General features: G+C 37.1%; 1 protein-coding gene across 8 annotated transcripts in view; it reads left to right on the forward strand.

Moving 5' to 3' along the window:
• Nucleotides 1-19,977, forward strand: part of GABPB1 (GA binding protein transcription factor subunit beta 1) — a 77,642-nt gene that overhangs the window by 55,856 nt on the left and 1,809 nt on the right. For 4 of the 8 annotated variants that reach the window (XM_032297495.1, XM_032297494.1, XM_032297496.1 and 1 more), the window contains 2 exons: nucleotides 7,851-8,036; nucleotides 11,624-11,739. In XM_032297495.1, coding sequence (XP_032153386.1) covers nucleotides 7,851-8,036; nucleotides 11,624-11,739 — 302 coding nt within the window. Of the gene's footprint in view, nucleotides 1-7,850; nucleotides 8,037-11,623; nucleotides 13,089-19,977 lie in introns of those variants that run through there. The other 4 variants (XM_032297497.1, XM_032297493.1, XM_032297501.1 and 1 more) reach the window with 2 other exon arrangements.

Below are 19,977 nucleotides of genomic sequence, written 5' to 3' on the forward strand. Positions count from 1 at the left end.
TCTTTCTTTCTTTCTTTCTCTTTTCTTTCTTTCTTTCTTTCTTTCTTCTCTTTCTCTCCTTCCCTCCCTCCCTCCCTCCCTTCCTTCCTTCCTTTCCTCCCTCCCTCCCTTCCTCCCTCTCTTCCTCCCTCTCTCTCTCCTTTCCTTCCTTTCTTTTCTTTCTCAGAGTCTCACTCTGTCACCCAGGCAGGAGTGCAGTGATGCAGTCTCAGATCGCTGTAGCCTCCACCTCCCAGGTTCAAGCAGTTCTCCTGCCTCAGCCTCCCCAGTAGCTGGGATTATAGGTGTGCACCACCATACCCATCTGTTTTCGTATTTAGAGACGGAGCTTCACCACGTTGGCCAGTCTGGTCTCGAACTTCTGACCTCAGTGATCTCCCTGCCTTAGCCTCCCAAAGTGCTGGGATGATAGGCATGAGCCACTGTGCCTGGCCTCTTTTTGAAGATAACATTTATCCATTCTCCAGCTTCTGTAGCATTATAATCAAAGTTTGAATCCAAGTCTTTATATTTGGGAGTCATAAGATTTTTATGAATCACTTTTGAACGTTGGTTAGGAGTTGTATGTATCATCGTACGGACATGCTGCTTTTATATCCTATGCCTGCATATATTTAACACTTTTGTAATTGTGGAAGCATATCAAAGAAAATGGATTTTCTTGGTGGTTTCTATTTGGTTAAACTTATAAATTTCTTTAATTAAATAACTTATCTCTGGCCAGGTGTGGTGGCTCACGCCTGTAATCTCAGCACTTGGGAGGCCAGGGCAGGTGGACCACTAGGTTAAGAGAGCAAGACCTTCCTGGCCAACATGGTGAAGCCTTGTCTCTACTAAAAATACAAAAATTAGCTGGGTATGGTGGCGCATGCCTGTAGTCGTAGCTACTTGGAAGGCTGAGGCAGGAGAATTGCTTGAGCCTGGGAGGCGGAGGTTGAAGGGAGCCAAGCCTAGTTTGTGTCACTACACTCCAGTCTGGGTGACAGAGCGAGACTGTCTCAAAAAAAAAAAAAAAAAAAAAATTAGCTGGGCCTCGTGGCGCGTGCCTGTAATCCCAGCTACTAGGGAGGCTGAGGGAGGAGAATGGCTTGAACCCATGAGTCAGAGATTGCAGTGAGCTAAGATCGCACCACTGCACCCCAGCCTGGGTGACAGAGCAAGACTCCATCTTAAAAAAACAAAAGAAATAAGTAATGGGTAGGCATGGTGACTCATGCCTGCAATCCCAGCACTTTGGGAGGCCAAGGTGGGTGGGTCATTTGAGGTCAGGAGTTCAAGACCAGCCTGGCCAATACGGTGAAATCCCATCTCTACTAAAAATTCAAAAATTAGCTGGACTTGGTGGTGGGTGCCTGTAATCCCAGCTACTCGGGAGGCTGAGGCAGGAGAATCACTTGAACCTGGGGGGCGGAGGTTGCAGTGAGCCAATACTGTGCCAGTGCACTCCAGTCTGGGCAACACAGTGAGACTCTGTCTCAAAAAAAAAAAAAAAAAGAGAATTAAGTAAAAGTTTGTTACCACCAGTATAAACAACCCAGAGTTCAGTTTGCACATACTCAAAGCTAAATCTGCCACAAATTATTTCTCTGATTCCTGGCTGTCTAGTTTCTTTAGAATCAATCATCAGACTCATCCTGATTCTAGAAATGTTTATATATATCTTTTCAAGGGCTTGTTAGAATTTGGAAAATACAGTAGTAGTACTTCCATTATATATATAATGAAACAGGTTTGTGGAGGTTGAATAAGTTTATCAACAGGCATATGACTATAATTTAAATAGAGAAAGGAGGATTGTACTCCAAGTCTGACTGATTCCCAAGGTATGTGTCTGTGACCACTATAATGTACCGTCTCTCCCATGCAGTTTATTCACATTATCTGTGGGCTCTTTTAGAATGTTTATAATTTGGTTTATAATATTTGAATTATACAATCTTTAATTATTTGTGTAATTTTCATTTTATCTTATTTCAAGCAAAAACATCACCATTCCGACTATTACTTTTGGAATGTATCTGTTTCTGTAGCTTTTTCTAGTAATAGGTAGTCTGTTGAAATAAGCGTTCTGCTACTGTCTTGCCCTTTTTAAATGATGGTAAACCAAAATATAGTGTAAGCACCATCGGTACACTGATTGTTACTGCTCATATTCTTTTTTTTTTACTAGCTAAGTGGTACAATAAACATTTTTTTCTGGGTACAAAATAGCCAGAATGTAGCAGCAGATGGACTGCATTGTAAATGGAAACTGGTTGGCATGGTTCTATATATAAAGAGAAGTCAATTGTAATTGTCCAGGGTACCATGTTATTTCACTCAGGAATTATGGCTTTAAATAGCACCTTCATGTCCCTTCATTTTGGAATGACTTGCAAAATGGAAATGATCTCCATGTGGAAGTCAATGGAATTGACTTTCCATTAGAAAATGGAAATGATATTTGTACCAATTTTGACATATACCACACATTTCAATGGTAGTCCCATGAGAACCTTATAATGTCTATTGTAATGCTTTCATTGAGAAACCAAATGATACCTCTGTCTTTTCTTGATGTTGTAATCAAATATAACAGCAGGTTGTCAGTGCTTGATTAAAATAGCTCATTGAATTACTATTATTGTTCACAGGAAAGAGATTATTTTTAGCTGGAATTGGGGGTGGGTGTGATGGAGGGGAATATGTTGAGTTGTGCGCTAAAGAATGGGTAAGATTTAGATAGATAGGAACTCATTCCAAGTCATATCATTTTGTGTAATTTTCGTTTTGAAAGTCATTCCAAAATGAATAGACAAAGTAAAAGCTTTTTTTCCTTTTTTTTTGGGAATTGCAGATATATTTTTTCCAATGAGAATACCACTCATGTAGTACATTATTAGTATACAGAAGCAATCACATTTTCCTGTCTTTCTACTAAGGCTTGCAGGCCGCTCTAGTGGATCATGGAATCTTCCTAGAGGAAGAAACGTTTAAACTGAAAATTAAAGTAGGCATTAGTCAGGGTAAAGTTTTGGGAAGAACATTTTAGCAAGAGGGACATGTGAAGCTTTTGAGGCAGGAAAGAGCTGGACTTTTTAGGGGACTTGGAGGCCACGGTGGCTAAACCCAGTAAGTGGAAGAGTCACTCAAGGTGGTTAAAGGTGAGAGTATATAGGACTTTAAAAATGATCACTTTGGTAGGTTTAAAAGAATGCGTTGGAAAGAAGTTTTGTTTGAAGTCTAATACAGTCAACCAGGGAAGAGTTATGATGATAGCATGAATGAAGATTTGACAGAGACAGTAAGTGAATAGAATTGAGAGTCATTTGGGATATATAATCAGAAGCTGTGATTAGTTAAGACGTAGGCCTTACATCTGTAGTGTAGTTATCTGGTCCTTCAGAATATTATTTCATAAATCTCTTATTTTGTAGCTCTGGCCTACAGACCTGTAATAACTTTTCTTTGCTTAGCTTTATTCTTCCTTGTGGCTCAATTATACAATACCTTGATTAGACATCTGTGTTTACCCTTCTTTTTTGTCTTTAGAGCAACTTTTGTTAATTAGTAATAAAGTGTTTTTTCCAAAGGTGTAATGCATCTGGTAGCTTTAAAAGTTCTCTCCTTTCTTATACATCAAAACAGGAGTTCAAAAAGAAAAACAATAAATAAAAGTTCCTTCCTTTTTCCCTAAAAGTGAAATTTGAACCAGGTCTGTTTTGCACATTGTTTTTTGGTCTATGTCAAAAATAGGGTAATACAACTCAATTGGCTTTAAGGGATACGTACTGGGCCTCATGAGATTGTTTTGTTTTTGCTTTTTGTTTTTAATTTCAGGTTAAACTGCAGCCACAATACCTTCGAAAAGTTTATTTTTTTCTTCAGTAAACAGTTTCTATTTTATTGTTTAAATGTTTCTATGTAGAAATTTCCATCTTTTAGGACATTTTAAAGACAGTTTTCTTCCCTTATTTCATTTTTATGGCATCTGAATTCAGAATTCTTGTTGAAGAAGAGATGTCAGATTTCTTCAAAGGTGCTGCAGATTATCTAGGTATTCTTTAAATTTTACAGCTTGATTTTTGAATGAGATCAGTGAATATTTATGTTATTATAGTTATTTTTTATCCAGGGAGCTTTACATTTTGGAACACAAATATATTTTTTAAAATCAATAACCTTCTAAGAGTTGTTAGGCTTTCTCTTTTATTCTTTCATGTTTCAACATTTTACTGTTTATTTACTGATTATTTTTAGGGCTTCTGGGGGGTACTTTGTCTTACGTAATTGGTTTCCTTTTAATTTTTTCTTAAATATCTTAACCATAGCACAACTTAAAAAGAAAGCTTTTTAGATGAAAGGCCAGAACTCTAATAACAGTCATTGCAAATAGTGCAAAGATGAAAGTTCTTGAGTTGTGCCTTGTGTGTGATCTTAGAAATTTCTTACATATGATTATGCTTTAAAATATTTACTATCTGTAGTTAGCATTCAACTTGGGTGAACATTTCTTTTTCATATGGATAGTTTTTTGAAAAAATCAAAGCAATACTTAATATGTTTGAAAATCTTAGTAGTACTGTTGAATATATTACTATTTTATGTCCTATATTTCATTTTGTAATTATCTTCCTGAAATTTTCTTAAGTGCTTGGTGATAAAACCTAATTAAGGCAAACAAAAATTGCAAGAGAGCTCAAAACATAAAGGTTGTTTGCATTTTGAGTGATCTGCGGTTTGTATTGTGATCCTTGATTACTAAGTGACACAGTACCAGAGTTGAAGCCAGACCTGTTGAGTACATCTTGAAAACTAGTTTCTGAGTATTTATCCTGCCATTTAAAAAAAAAATAGTTCCTATATTTATGGTCTCTCTGTCTTAGTAAATCCTATGATCACTGATATCCGTGATGTCCTACTGTGAGTTGATAGAAACTTAGCATATTTAAGAGCAATTGTATAACTGATGGTAGCTTGATTTTAGTAGAGAGCGGTTTGTTTTAATTACAATTTTTGTAAAGTATTGCCTTAAATAACACATTAAAAACCATGCCATTTAGAAATAATTTTTAATGTTATTCCTCTTTTTGAACTAGTTATAATTAAATTTTTTTATATGTTGACAGTTTTCAAACCCATGGAAAAATTGGAGGATGAACCTGTATAATTTTCACCTGTATTCACCAACTGTTAACATCTTGTCATTCCAGTATGTTCTCTGACACATGTATGCATGTGCACACACACACACACACACACACACACTTTTAGTTTGCCAAGTTATATGAAGGTAGGCTGCAGACATCATACTTCACCTTTACTTTGGCATGTATCTCCTAAGAACAAGGATAGCTTTCTATCCACAGCTCCATTTTATTTTCTAAAAACATCAACATTGATTTAAAACATCATCTGACATATGGTCCATTTTCTAGTTGTCCCCCAGATGTCCTGTATAGTCAGGTTTAGTTCAGACATTTCCAGGAAGTACACCAGTGATTTTTTATAACCTCCCATTACACTACGTAAGGAAGCACATAATATCAGCCCATCCTGATAATGACCACTTGGTAGAATGATGACTGCCGGGTCTTTTCAGGTAGATTTTCCCCTTTGCAACTAATAGTAATCTTTGGTGGGATACTTTGAGAACATTTGAATATTCTATTTCTCCACAAGATTTTACCAATGCTTTTAGCACCACTACTGATCCTTGCTTGAATCAATTATTACATTAGGAGTTTCAATGATTTTTCTTAATTTGTCATTTCTTTAATTAGATGTCATTCCATCAGGATCTTTCCCATTTCCTCCTTTCTCTCCTTTTTACAAGGTATTATTATACATGGATTTTTTTTTTTTTTCTTGTTTTGGAGACAGAGTCTCACTCTATCACCCGGGCTGGAATGTAGTGGTGTGATTACTGCTCACTGCAGCCTCAACCTCCCAGGCAAGCAATCCTCTCACCCCAGCCTCCCAGGTAGCTCAGACTACAGGTGTAAGCCACCAAACCTGGCTAATTTTTAAATTTTTTGTAGACAAGATTTCCCTATGTTACTCAGGCTGGTCTTGAACTCCTGGGCTCAAGTGATCATCCTGACTCGGCCTCCTGGAGTGCTGGGATTATGGGCGTGAGGCTGATAGGAAAATTTTTAAAAATTGTATAGATAGTAATCCGTTACTATCATTTCTTTTGATGCTTTTTTAATTGAAGTGTTGTTTAATGTACAGAAATGTTTATAGATTATAAGTGTACAGTTTGAGGAATTATCACAAAGGGTATATATTGAATAATTGTAAACATTATTTGTGTAAACATTGCTCAGTTCATAAATGGAAGGTAGACAGTACATATTCTTTTGTGTCTGGTTTATATCACTCATTTTTGTTTTTTGGTCAGGTTCATCCATGTTTTGCATATAGTCAAATTGCTGCATATTATTTCAATGTTTGACTCTACCATTGTTTATTATCAGAGAATATCTGGCTTGTTTGTAGTTTTTTACTATTATAAATCTACTATGCATGTTCTTGTACATATCTTTTGGGTTCATTAGTTGGGTGTAGGATTGCCTGTGAGAAAGGATTTTGGCAGTATTAACTTGTGATTCCTCTACCCAGCCAAGGCCACAGGTGCTGCTTTAGCTGTCGGAATCCTCTGTAAGGCTGTCATAAATTATTTAGAGCATATTTAGGGATTTTATTTATGGAAATGTTAATATACTATTTACTGTCACATAGTACCACATCTGTATACCACTGATTATTAAGGCAAATCCTTACTTAATCCAAAAAGAGAATATTCTTTATTCTGTATGTCAACTCATACACAAATGTAAACGGAGTATAGTCATATTCAGATCATCTTATGAATTGTGAATTTTTTTTTTTTTTTTTTTGAGACAGAGTCTTGTTCTGTTGCCCAGGCTGGAGGGCAGTAGTACAATCTCTTCTCACTGCAACCTCCACCTCTCGGGTTCAAGCAATTCTCCTGCCTCAGCTTCCTGAGTAGCTAGGGTTCTAGGCGTGCACCACCATATCCAGCTAATTTTTGTATTTTTAGTAGAGATGGGGTTTTGCCATGTTGGCCAGGCTAGTCTTGAACTTGAACTAGTCTCTCAAGTGATCATCCCGCCTTGGCCTCCCAAAGTGCTGGAATTGCAGGCTTGAGCCACCAGTACCCAACTTAATTGTGAGGTTTTACGAAACAGATATAACCTTTGTCATGATATTAGATCTTCTAAATTTTGTACCTCATACAACCAAATGAAGAGAAATTGTTTAACCACTCACATGTAAAGATAGTTGGAACCTATGTATTGTAAATTATGAGACTTGTAATCAACTGGTTACATAGATATCTCCAGCACCACTGGAGACTGAATTTTAAAATCTTGTACAGGTTTTCCTGGATAAGAAAGAAGCAGGAGGCCCGGTGTGGTGGCTCATGCTTATAATTCTCAGCACTTTGGAAGGTCAAGGCAGGAGGCTTGCTTGAGGCCAGGAGTTTGAGACCAGCCTGGCCAGCATAGCAAGACCCCATCTCTAAAAAAATAAATAAATGAAACTAGTCAGGCATGGTGGTATGTACCTGTACTCAGCTACTTGGGAGGCTGAGTCAAGAGGATCACTTCAGTGCAGGAGTTCAAGGATGCAGTGAGCCATGATTGTGTCACTACACTCCAGCGTGGGCATCAGAATGAGACCCTGTCTCTATTTGAGAGGAGGGAAAAAAAAAAAAGAAAAGAAAAGAAAGAAGCAGAGAAAGCAAAAGTAGCAGACAAAGCAAAAATAGGTTTCTATTCATACTGTTATGTATGTTTGCTGAATTTTCTTTCTTTTTTTTTTTTTTTTTTTTTTTTTTTCAGTAGTGGCCACGGAGGAAGTGGTTACTGCAGAATCTGTAGATGGTGCAATTCAGCAAGTAGTTAGTTCAGGGGGTCAGCAAGTCATCACAATAGTCACAGATGGAATTCAGCTTGGAAATTTGCACTCTATTCCAACCAGTGGAATTGGTCAGCCCATCATTGTGACCATGCCAGATGGACAACAAGGTTAGTAGTAGACATTTATATAAAGTTTATGTTTGTTTATTTTTTTATTTTTATTTTCTTTAAGTCTTCTCTGTAGTCCAAAAAGACTATGTTTATTTTTAATTCTCAGGAAATTGTGATATGTGTTCCAAAGCATTTATTTTTGCCTTGAATTATATTTGTATTACCCTTTGCAGTAGACCTAATTACCTAATTTTATTGCTTAGGATAATTAAAATTAAATTAGCTTGATTTCTCTGAGTATATACTAGGTATAAAGAGAAATTGGTCCCAAAGTATTCTGGTGAAAAAAATGAACTTAAATGTCACCACAAATAATACATGAAATAAATAATTCAGATCAGCGTGGGACAGTAGTTTTCTAGACCATTTAATGCAATTCAAATACCATGTGAGCTTTTAAAAATACCATGTAAGAAAAAGCTACTTAGAAAGAAGTTGGAGCCTATGCAACATAGTGAAACCCCATGTCTAAAAAAATTTTTTTAAATTAAACAGACATGATGACATTTGCCGATAGTCCCAGCTACTTGGGAGCCTGAAGTGGGAGAATCACTAGAGCCTAGGAGGTTGAAGCTGTTATCGTGCCACTGCATTCCAGCCTGGGCAATGGAGAGAAACTCTTTCTCCAAAAAAAGAAAAAAAAAATGAACTTGGACTTTTAGTAGGAATATGGTAGCAACTTTTAGCAGCTTTATTGTGAATTCTAACATTTTTCTCCTTTTGGAAGCCACAAAGGCTAACAAGATGGATGGAACAAAAGCCTCAACTATATTTTCAGTGAAACTCAAACGCTGAGAAAACCTCAAAATTCCACATTTTAAGTGTGCCAAAAGCATCTGAAGCCATTACAGCCAGGGCAAGAGGACTCTGATGGAAATCCACACTGGTACATCAAGTAAAGAAAAGGGATTAAACTCAGCAATAAAGACAAACATGCTTTTCCAGAAGGATAGGGCCCCAGAGTGAGCAGGAAGTGCTGCAAGCAGGACTAAGAATAGGGCATGAATACTGCGGGAGGCAGAGAGAGAAGCTGCAGAAAGTGCCTAAGCATTGCCCTGTACCTTGTCTCCCCCTAAAAAAGTGTCGGCACATAATCTTTAAGAAAATGACTAGGACTGGGAATGGTGGTTTATGCCTATGATCCCAACACTTTGGAATGCTGAGGTGGGAGGATTGCTTGAGGCCAGGAGTTCAAGACCAGCCTGAGCAACATAATGATACCCATCTCTACACAAATAAAAGTAATAAAATTAGCCAGGTATGGTGGTATGCACTTGTAGTACCAGCTACTTGGAAGGCTGAGGCAGGAGGATCGCTTGGTCCCAGGAGTTTGGGACTGCAGTGAGCTATGATTGCACCATTGTACTCCAGTGTGGATGACAAAGTGAGACCGTGTTTCTAAAAGAAAGAAAGAAAGTAAAGAAAATGAGTAGGATTGTAGAACATGTGCCTTTCATGGCCAGTGAAGGGCAGGGCTAGAGGTACAATTTGGCCTAAATCAGGTTTGGTTTTGAGTGACAGAGGAGGCATGGCATTAAACAGAGACCATTTCAAGAAAGGAGTTTGTTGCTCTAGCCATAGAAGAGGAGCCCCTTGACCTGTGACTGGGAGGCCTTTCTGTCCCACTCTGCTGAAATCTGCTGATAGCTGGTCTGAAATTTGGATTAGGGTCAGATGCTTTCACAAAGTATTATAGAACTAATTCTAATTTTTAGAAAAGAAGAAAACTTTAAAAATATTTGTATCAAACAGATGTAACATTGTTTCCAAAACCTGTATCATTATACAGACCAGTGATTACTCACAGGTCTGAAGGCTAGAAGTGCAAGATCAAGGTGTTGGCAGGTTTGGTTTCTTCTGAGGCTGCTCTCTTTGGTTTGCAGATGGGCGTCTTCTGGCTTGTCTTCACATGGTCGACCTGTTTGTGTGTGTTATCTGTGTCCTAATCTCCTCTTCCTGTAAGAACACCAGTAATACTGGATTAGGGCCCATCTCATTTTACCTTAACTATCTGTTTAAGGACCTTGTCTCTAAATAGAGTCACATTCTGAGGTACTGGGGGTTAGGACTTCAATATGTGAATTTGGGGAGTGGGAGTACCATTCAGCCCATAACAAAGATCAAGTTTTTTTCTATAATTAGCCAAATGGATTCTAAAGTTTATGTTGAAGGGCAGAGAGAAGAAGAATAAGGAAAACCCTGGAAAAGAATAGCAATGAGAGAGTTCTACTGAATATTAAAGAAATAAACTTTTAAAACCTTCCTGAATTAGCCGGGCGCGGTGGCTTAAGCCTGTAATCCCAGCACTTTGGGAGGCCGAGGCGGGTGGATCACGAGGTCAAGAGATCGAGACCATCCTGGTCAACACGGTGAAACCCCGTCTCTACTAAAACTGTAAAAAATTAGCTGGGCATGGTGGCGCGTGCCTGTAATCCCAGCGACTCAGGAGGCTGGGGCAGGAGAATTGCCTGAACCCGGGAGGCGGAGGTTGCGGTGAGCCGAGATCGCGCCATTGCACTCCAGCCTGGGTAACAAGAGCGAAGCTCCGTCCCCCCAAAAAAAAAAAAAATTAAAAAATTAAAACCTTCCTGAATTAAAAATATATAGCTGACATGTGAATTATATAGACTGTACAGTTTAATAAAACAGTTATAAATTCTCAATTAATTTATAAATGTCATGAATAAAAAGAAGTAAAACTCGAATTCTCAGTATTTAATGCTTTAAATTACATTGTACTAGATAAATATTAGTTTTACTAGTTTTAAATTTTTATTTACATTTATAACTGTCACTAAGAGAGTTTTTCATGTTTTGGCAAAATATTTTAAAGGTCATAGAACAATTGTAATTTTCCCCATTGTGATTATTAAGATGGCTTCACATGGTTTCAGCTTGCACAGTTGTTTTTGTGTTTCTGTGCTGCTGTGCAAAACAAGGCCAGCCTTTCTCTATATTTACATTTATATAAAAAGCTACTGAAAATTGAGAAAAAGTCCAACAGTCCAATACAAAAACAAGCAATGGTTATGAACAGTCAGTGCTCATAATGAGATATCCATATCGTGGATGTTATGCAGCTAAATAAAAGGAAGCTCTCTATGTAATGATGTAAGATACTGTAAGTATTTGGAGTGAAAAAAGCAGACACAGAACAATATATGTAGTATATATATGCTACCTTTTATGTAGGAAAGAAAAATGAGAATATATACTAATTTCTAAACAAATTAATATAAGGATAATAAATTAATAAAATGATTATCTGTTAGCAGGGGTGGGCAATTAGGCCTCTCAATATATACTTGTAAAATATTTTGATGTTTGAGTCATGAATGACTGACTATATTATCTATATAATTAAAAAAATATATGTAGGTACTTTAATAAGTAGATTTCAGTAAAAAAGCAAGAAGGTAAAAAAGACAAATATGGGTAGTCTCATAAAAAGGAAATCAATGACTTGGAATCATTGTTTTGGAATATATTTATTTTAGATGAGTAGCATCAACAATGTCAAGACTAGTTCTATTTTTAATAAAGTCTCTGAAAATGAAGTAATGCATACTTTTTTTTCATTTTAGTATTAACAGTACCAGCAACAGACATTGCTGAAGAAACTGTTATAAGTGAAGAACCACCAGCTAAGAGACAGTGTATCGAAATAATTGAAAACCGGGTGGAATCTGCAGAAATAGAAGTAAGGAGTCTTTTACCCGGTGTGCTTTGCTGCAGTCATCCAAAATAAATTCAATTTTTTTTGTCTTTTATATTTATTACTGACAGTATTGTTTTGATACAGAATGAAAGTGCATAGTATTTTCATTTTGTTTATTTTTGCCTTATACATATAGCAAGCCCTCAATAAATAAATATTGAATGAATGAATGAGTGAGTGAAGAATTTGTTTATAACAGTCTGTCATTTGATAACACTGGAATGTCTTTGGTTCTTGCACTTCATCCTTTATATTTTAAACGTAAATACACCATTCTTACAAGTTACTAAAGGAAAATACCAGTATATATTGGCTAAATTTTTTTTTTTTCATTCAAAACTGAAACTCAAATGCCTAATTGGGCTAGCGGGTCCTCCTAAAGAAGGTTAATGTTTGTCATATAGGTTATTTTTTTAAAGTGGTAGATAATTGCTTATTTCAAGGAAAGTAAATGAATTTAGACTAGCTGTTCATAGGATTAAACTTTTTTTCCCTTCTCTCAAAGTAGCTTGTAAGTGTAAAACAGTTTGTAGGTGTAACCAAACCATAGTTGTCCCACAGGTTTTCTTCTTGACTGACTATAAATAAAATTTTGTTTCCTGAACTTGATAATAAGTTATATCAAATGAAAACAAAGTTATTCTTGAATAATTTTGAAAGAACAGCTGCAACCACTGAACTTGAAATTGAATGAGCTGAGTTTGAATCCCACCTCTTGCATTAGCGTTGAAGCAACGAATCTTATCTTTCTGAGTTTCAGTTTTATTGTATTCCAAACTAGAATTTAATGTCTCCATTTTTGGGTTTTTATGAGAATTGAAAAAGTCAGCACAGTCATACAATATTTTTATCTGATATGTGTGTGTAGTAAATTTGGTGAATATTTAGTAACATTTAGTAAAGGTTCTTGTAGAATGGAGATTTAAAAAATAAGTCACTAAAAAGCAACATAAGTCAAACTAAAGGTAATGAGAAAATACCCTTTCTAAATTCATGTAAATATAAGACTGGTACATCTTTGGCCACACCACAAATATATTATTGAGTTTAAAAGAATCTGATTAATGACTTAACCAAAATATTTGTTAAAATTATGACCTTAAATATTGATATTGCATTGTTTTATTTCTTCAAGATTTAAAGTGATGTGCAGGATGTTGAAGTCCTTATTCACAAACTAAAAATTTTCCCATTGAATGGTATCAGTATACTTATTATTTAATAATTTTTGTTGTGTTTTTCTGATATGTCAGATGACCTTTTTCAGACACATAAGGTAAAAAAATTGTCATGTACTTTGCTTTATGTAATAAAGTATTATTTTAAAATTACTTGAATTTTTATTAAATATAAGTTTATTTAATTCAACAAATTATATTTTTAAACAATGAATGTGCAGCCTATACCTTTATTTGCATAGTGACCAGTGAGCATTGCTGTTTCCTTCAAAGTTCAGCTGGATTTCTCTCTTACAGTCTGAGAGACCAGGGAAAATAATTGCAAATAACAGGGAATGAGTTGAGAGGTGTATAAAGTAACTGGGGCCAAGGAGGTGGAGCTTTAGGGAGACTGAGTTTTAGCTTGGTATAAAGAACACTGGTTTTTGTTTGCTTGCTTTGTTTTGATTTTAGTAATTAGAGCTTTCTGGTAATGGAAATCTTATTCTCCATCACTGGAAACGTTCAAGTCAAGGTTGCATGACCTCTTAGGGCTATTTCAGAGAAACCTGGAAGCATACAGTGAGTGTACAGGTAGTGGTAGGCTGGAGATATAGAATGAAGAGATGACCTCCAATGTTTTCACCAAACCAGGTAATAATTTCCTTATAATACATGAAGTCATTATTTTGAATTTATTTTCTTAGGTGGCCAATGGGGTTATCTTGGTGGCAGACTTTTATACTCCTAAGGGGCAGCTTGACCATTAACTGAAAAAGTTTTTCTAAAGCAGTGTGGGGAGACATATTTGGTTGTCATGACTAGTGGCATTCCACTGACATTTAATGGGTAGAGGCTGGGTAGACATCCTATAATGCACAAGACAGTCTCCCACAGTAAAGAATTGTGTGGCCTGGCTGGGCACGGTGGCTCACCTTGTAATCCCAGCACTTTGGGAAGCCGAGGTGGGTGGATCACGAGGTCAGGAGTTTGAGAACAGCCTGGCCAACACAGTGAAACCCTGTCTCTACTAAAAATACAAAAATTAGCTGGACGTGGTGGCAGGTGCATGTAATCCCAGCTACTCAGGAGACTGAAGCAGGAGAATTGCTTGAACCCAGGAAACGGAGGTTGCAGTGAATCGAGGTCATGCCACTGCACTAAAGCCTGGGTGACAGAGCTAGACTCCATCCCAAAAACAAAACAAAACAACCAAAAAAAAGAGCTGTGTGGCCCACAAATATCAGTAATGCTGAGATTGAGAAACTTTGCTTTAAAGAAATTTAAAAATTAACTCTATATAAAATCTAACATTTGGGTTTTCTCTGTGTACTGAATGTAATGACCAGAGTTAATGTCCACAAAGAAGGTGCCTAGAATTGGCCAGGCACAATGGCTAACACCTGTAATCCCAGCACTTTGGGAAGCCGAGGCGGGTGGATCACCCGAGGTCAGGAGTTCAAGACCAGCCTGGCCAACATGGCGAAAGCCCATCTCTACTAAAAATACAAAAATTAGCCAGACCCTGGCATGCGCCTGTAATCCCAGCTACTCGGGAGGCTGAGGCAGGAGAATTGCTCAAACTCAGGAGGCAGAGATTGCAGTGAGCCAAGATCGCGCCACTGCACTCCAGCCTGGTTGACAGAGCGAGACTCTGTCTCAAAAAAAAAAAAAAAAAAGGTGTTAAAACCTTGTATTTACAGTTTCCCAACTAACTTTGGGGTGGTTTGCCAAGAATCTCTGGAAAAATTACATTAAATTGTAGAAAGTATATTGTAAATTTTGTGGCTACATATGGCAATATAGAAAATAAAATAGGTTTGTTTTTTGGAGGGAAAAGTATGAATAAGATATCAAATTGCAATAATGTACATAATTATATCTTCCATTTATTATTGCATTGAAGATATTTTTGGAGGAAGAGTGTTCTTTACAGATTTCCAAAAATAAATAACATTAGACTATTCTGAATTGAAATTAATCTTTGTACATGTGGAAGAAATGTATTTAGTGTATTAGGAATAAAAGATTTTCTCTATGACTTACTTTATTGTGTGACTTCAGGAAATGCTTTTATTTTACGTTTTCTTTGCCATGGATGTTAGAGATAAATATGTTGATTAGTAATTTTATTTTTGTTTTATTTCTTTTAGATAGAGTCTCTGTTGCTCAGGCTTGGATGCAGTGCCGTGATCTCGGCTCACTGCAGCCTCCTCCTCGTGGGTTCAAGTGATTCTCCTGCCTCAGTCTCCCAAATAGCTGGGATTACAGGCATGCCCCACTACACCTGGCTAATTTTTGTATTTTTGGTAGAGACAGGGTTTCACCATGTTGGCCAGGCTGGTCAAACTCCTGATCTTAGGTGATCCGCCTGCTTCAGCCTCCCAGAGTGCTGGGATTATAGGCGTGAGCCACTGCACAGCTGTAAATTTTATTTTTAATAAAATATTTGTTTCCTTTAACTTGTGGTAGATTTTAGATCCTTAGTGTTCTTTTAAAAACTGACTGCTGTAAACTTTATAAAGTGTTTTATTTGGTGCAAAGTTTTTCTTTTCTTTTATGGCTATTGTTCCTGATCTGCCAAAATTTTAAAATGTTTATAGTCACATCTCTGGTGTTTTGTTTAAGACTGGGTTTCACTTTGTCACCCAGGCAGAAGTGCAATGATGCAATTATGGCTCACTGCAACCTCAAACTCCTGGCTCAAGCAAGCTTCCCACCTCAGCTTCCCAAGTAGCTGGGACCACTATACCCGGCTAAGTTTTTTTTTCTTTTTGTAGAGAGGGGGTATTGCTATGTTGCCCAGGCTGGTCTTGGACTCTTGGTTTCAAGTGATCCTCTTACCTCAGCATCCTCAAGAGCTGAGATTACTGGCATAAGTCACCGTATCCAGGTCATATCTCTTCTCTTTCTTTTTTTGAATTAATGTTTTTATGTATGTATGTATATTTGTATTTATTTTTATTTATGTATTTTTTGAGACAGAGTCTCACTGTGTTGCCTGGGCTGGAGTGCAGTGGTCTAATCACATCTCACTGCAGCCTTGACCTCCCTGGGCTCAAGCGATCTTCCCACCTCACAGCCTCCTGAGTAGCTGGGACTACAGGCATGCACTACCATGTGTGGCCAATTTTTGTATTTTTTGTAGAGACAAAGTTTTGTGGCTGGGCCAAGTGGTTCATACCTGTAATCCTAGCACTTTGGGAGTGGGAGGATCACTTGTGGTCAGGAGTTTGAGATAAGGTTTTGCCTTGTTGCCCAGGCTGGTCTCTTACTCCTGGGCTCAAACAATCCACCTGCTTTTGCCTCCCAAAGTACTAGGATTACAGGCGTGAGCCACTGCATGCCCAGCACCCAGTCCATATCACTTTGATAAGTCTTTTTTTCTAAAGCTGGAGAAGGCAAAGTTTTTTTTTTCCGTAAATGGCCAGGTACCAAATATTTTTGGCTTTATCGGCTCTACAGTCTCTTTGTCAACTACTCAATTCTGCCATTGTAGTGAAAGCAGTCATAGACAATTTTAAAATGGATGGGTGTGGCTGTATTTCAATAAAACTTTGTTTATAAAAACAAAATCATAGTTGTCATGTGTGTCCCAGAGCAGTTAGAAAATTGATGTTTACACACAAGCAAACAGCTCACATACCCCTTCCCAGTTTCTCTCTTTTAAAAAACATTTAGTGGTGAGGAACGTGGGTCTGAAATCAAATTTAGATTTAAATTTTATTTTGTAATTGTCTGATTGTGTGATTTTGATCAAGTTATTTAACCTGTCAAGACTTAGCTTTCTCATCAGTAAAAAGGGATAACAGTACCTACATTACTATAGATTGTTGTTAGGATTAAATGAGAAGGCATGTGAAGGACTAGTATAATGGGTGGCATACAGTAAATGCTTAATAAATTAGTTGCTATTATTATCCTTCTAAAATTTATATGAAGTATGGTAGAAGATAAATCACTGTAATGACATTTTTGCTTTATAACAGGAAAAGCAAAATATAAATTTGAATATTAGCAAATTATATATTAAAAAATGATAAAACTGTTAGCAGTCATTGCTGCTAGTCAAGCAGAATGCAAGAATCATGTTTAAAATTTAAAAAGCAAACTGAGTCTTTTCTTGCTCTGTTATTCCATTACTAATGTAATGGTAATAATATATTGCTGGGATTTGTAGTTGTAGCATAAGGTAAATGTTTTCCTTGTTGCTACCAAATCTTAATGATCATTAGGATGTATTTTTCTTGGAATTCTTTAATGTTAGACTGTTATGGTCAAAATGTTTTAGTATTACATATTGGTAGGCTAAACTATGTTTACTTAAAAATGTGAAAATTCTTTTTGTTGTGGATTTATTGCAAAAGATGAAAGCCATAAGATTGGCATTTCTATTTAAATATAAACCTCAAATGCCAGTCTGTTGCACTATTTATGCGTGAAACAACCAAACTACTGTTTAACTGAAGGAAGTGTCTTCCATGTTATACGTGTTCAGTAAACATTTGACAAATAAATTTGGAAACAAAGGATCCCTGAGTAAAATAAGACCGGATGCGGTGGCTCACACCTGTAGTTCCAGCACTTTGTGATGCTGAGGCGGGTGGATCACCTGAGGTCAGGAGTTAAAGAACAGCCTGGCAAGATAGTGAAACCCCATCTTTACTAAAAATACAAAATTTAACCGTGCATGGTGGTGGGCACCTGTAATCCCAGTTACTGGGGAGGCTGAGGCAGATAATCGCTTGAACCCAGGAGGTGGAGGTTGTAGTGAGCTGAGATCACGCCGCTGCACACCAGCCTGGGTGACAGAGTAAGACTCTGTCTCAAAAAAAAAAAAAAAAAAAAAAGGGAGTAATATTTTCCTCTTTTTAGGTATTTTTATTTGCTTTGAAAAGTGAGATGGCAAAAAGATTCTCTCCCCAAATACCTATATTTCTGAGAAGTAAGTAAAATAGTGAAAACTCTTAAAAATTTTATAGTGTTCATTATACTTTCATTCTTAAAGATTAAATGTATTCAGCATGCAGTGCTAATGATCTTTGTCTTCTAGGTTTTATAGAATTAGCCCAAAAATGCTGTGAAAATGAGTTTTTTATTTCACCTAGTAGGCAGAAGGGTATTATGTTTTCATTTTTATCAAGATAAATTGTATTTCTTGAAATTAAAATATGCAATATGGAAAATAGAATTAAGCTGTTTTCACTGTTAAACTACCTCACTTGGTTTGCTTTCATCTTGTGCAACAATTGTGAATCCTTTCCTGACTTTAAATGGTAATAAATAGGTAATACTAACTTTAAAGTTAACTTCTTCCAATATTTCCTGCTAATCAAGGTAAATTTTTACCCATGTTCAAAACTTTGACTACCAAAGGATTGATCTTATTTTTCACATACATGTACATTTTTGTTTGTTTGTTTATTTTTTTTGAGACAGAGTCTTGCTCTGTCACCCAGGCTGGAGTGCAGTGGAGTTGCTCACTGCAGTCTCAGCCTCCTGAGTTCAAATGATCCTCCCGCCTCAGCTTCCCAAGTAGCTGGGACTACAGACGCATGCCACTACATCCGTCTAAATTTTGTATTTTTTTGTAGAGATTTTGCCATGTTGCCCAGGCTTGTCTCCAACTCCTAGGCTTAAGTGATCCACGATGCCTTGGCCTCTCAAAGTCCTGACATTACAGGTGTGAGTCACTGTGCTCAGCCACATGTAAAGTTTTGAAACACATGCATGGCTATGGGCACTCCTGCCAGAGGTGGGGTCTAGCTCCTGGGAAGTAACATCCAACGTTCCACCCCTCACCCCTTTCATTTGTGTTCTTAAAGTCCTGCATAGTTTGTAGCCAGGGGACTGACATTGATTGATTACCTTGGACTTATCCTAGGGTGTCTTTTCTGACTTGTTCCTGCACTATCATCTTGGCTAGTGTTAGGATAAGAGAAGAGTAGAAGTGTAGGGAGGCAGCAGGATAGGGCCTGGGCATTGCTTAAATTGGGGGTAAGGCATATTCCTTTCTTTTACTTGTACATTTTGTGTAATTGGAAGATTTGGAAACCACTTGTCTCCAAATGAATCACTCCCATATCTGGTGGGCCCATGGGAAAAACTATTGTGGAGCAGGAAGTGGAATCACAGAAACGCAGGAGGATTATTCATGCTCCTCCTTGTAGACCAACCATGTGAATAGTGAAGGTGAGGAATCCTTTGGTGCTCGAAACAGGCAAGAGTCAAGGAGGCAGTGTGGATATACAGAATAAAGAGAACCACATACCATGCTTCCCCAGCAGTCTGCCAACCACTCACCGTTAGTTTCCTCCGGCCAAGTGTCTTGTCCAGTGTGGACCTACCTTTCTTGTGATAGTCCTACCCCTGGCCTCTACCCCACTAAGAGGTCCTGTGCATGTGTGATGAGATTGGTTCATTCCTAAGACAATGGAAACTGACCTTGAGCTTTGGTCTGTGCAGGTTGAACTTTTGTCCTGCTTACTTAGAGATGTGGGAATGGGTTCTTTGAAATGCTTTTCCGTGTTTTTCCTGTGATAACTGAATAGGGGCAGAATGAGGAGGAAGAGGAGAAAGAATACCATTTTCATTGGATTGGATTTGTGTATCAGCTCTCAACTTACTGGGGAATTTATTACATATTTTGTACATATATAATTTAATTATTGATAATTTAGTATTTTATTTGTTTATGAAATAGTATATTTAGGAAATACTGATCTTGATCATCACTCTTTATTTTAAAGGTGAATTATCTTACTTGCTACTGTAAATGAAAATAGTTTTAAAAGCGGTAACATTAGAATCCTATAAATTCAACTTCTTACTGTGTGACCTCATCTGTAACATGGGTAGAATATCTGTCTTAGAAGCTTATTGTTGGAAATCACCCTGTTTACTCATACAGTGGGTGCTCAGTAAAATTGTTTAATCATTATTACCTAATAGTATATTTGTAATTATACTATTAGGTAAGACCACCACAAATGGAAATACGAAGAGGTGTGGTTGTATAAAAACCCTTAAAAACTCTTTGCTAGTTTTTATAGTACATATAAGG

This window comes from Sapajus apella, unplaced genomic scaffold (assembly GCF_009761245.1).
Source record: "Sapajus apella isolate SASKATOON/1434 unplaced genomic scaffold, GSC_monkey_1.0 scaffold37, whole genome shotgun sequence".
NCBI lineage: Eukaryota > Metazoa > Chordata > Mammalia > Primates > Cebidae > Sapajus > Sapajus apella.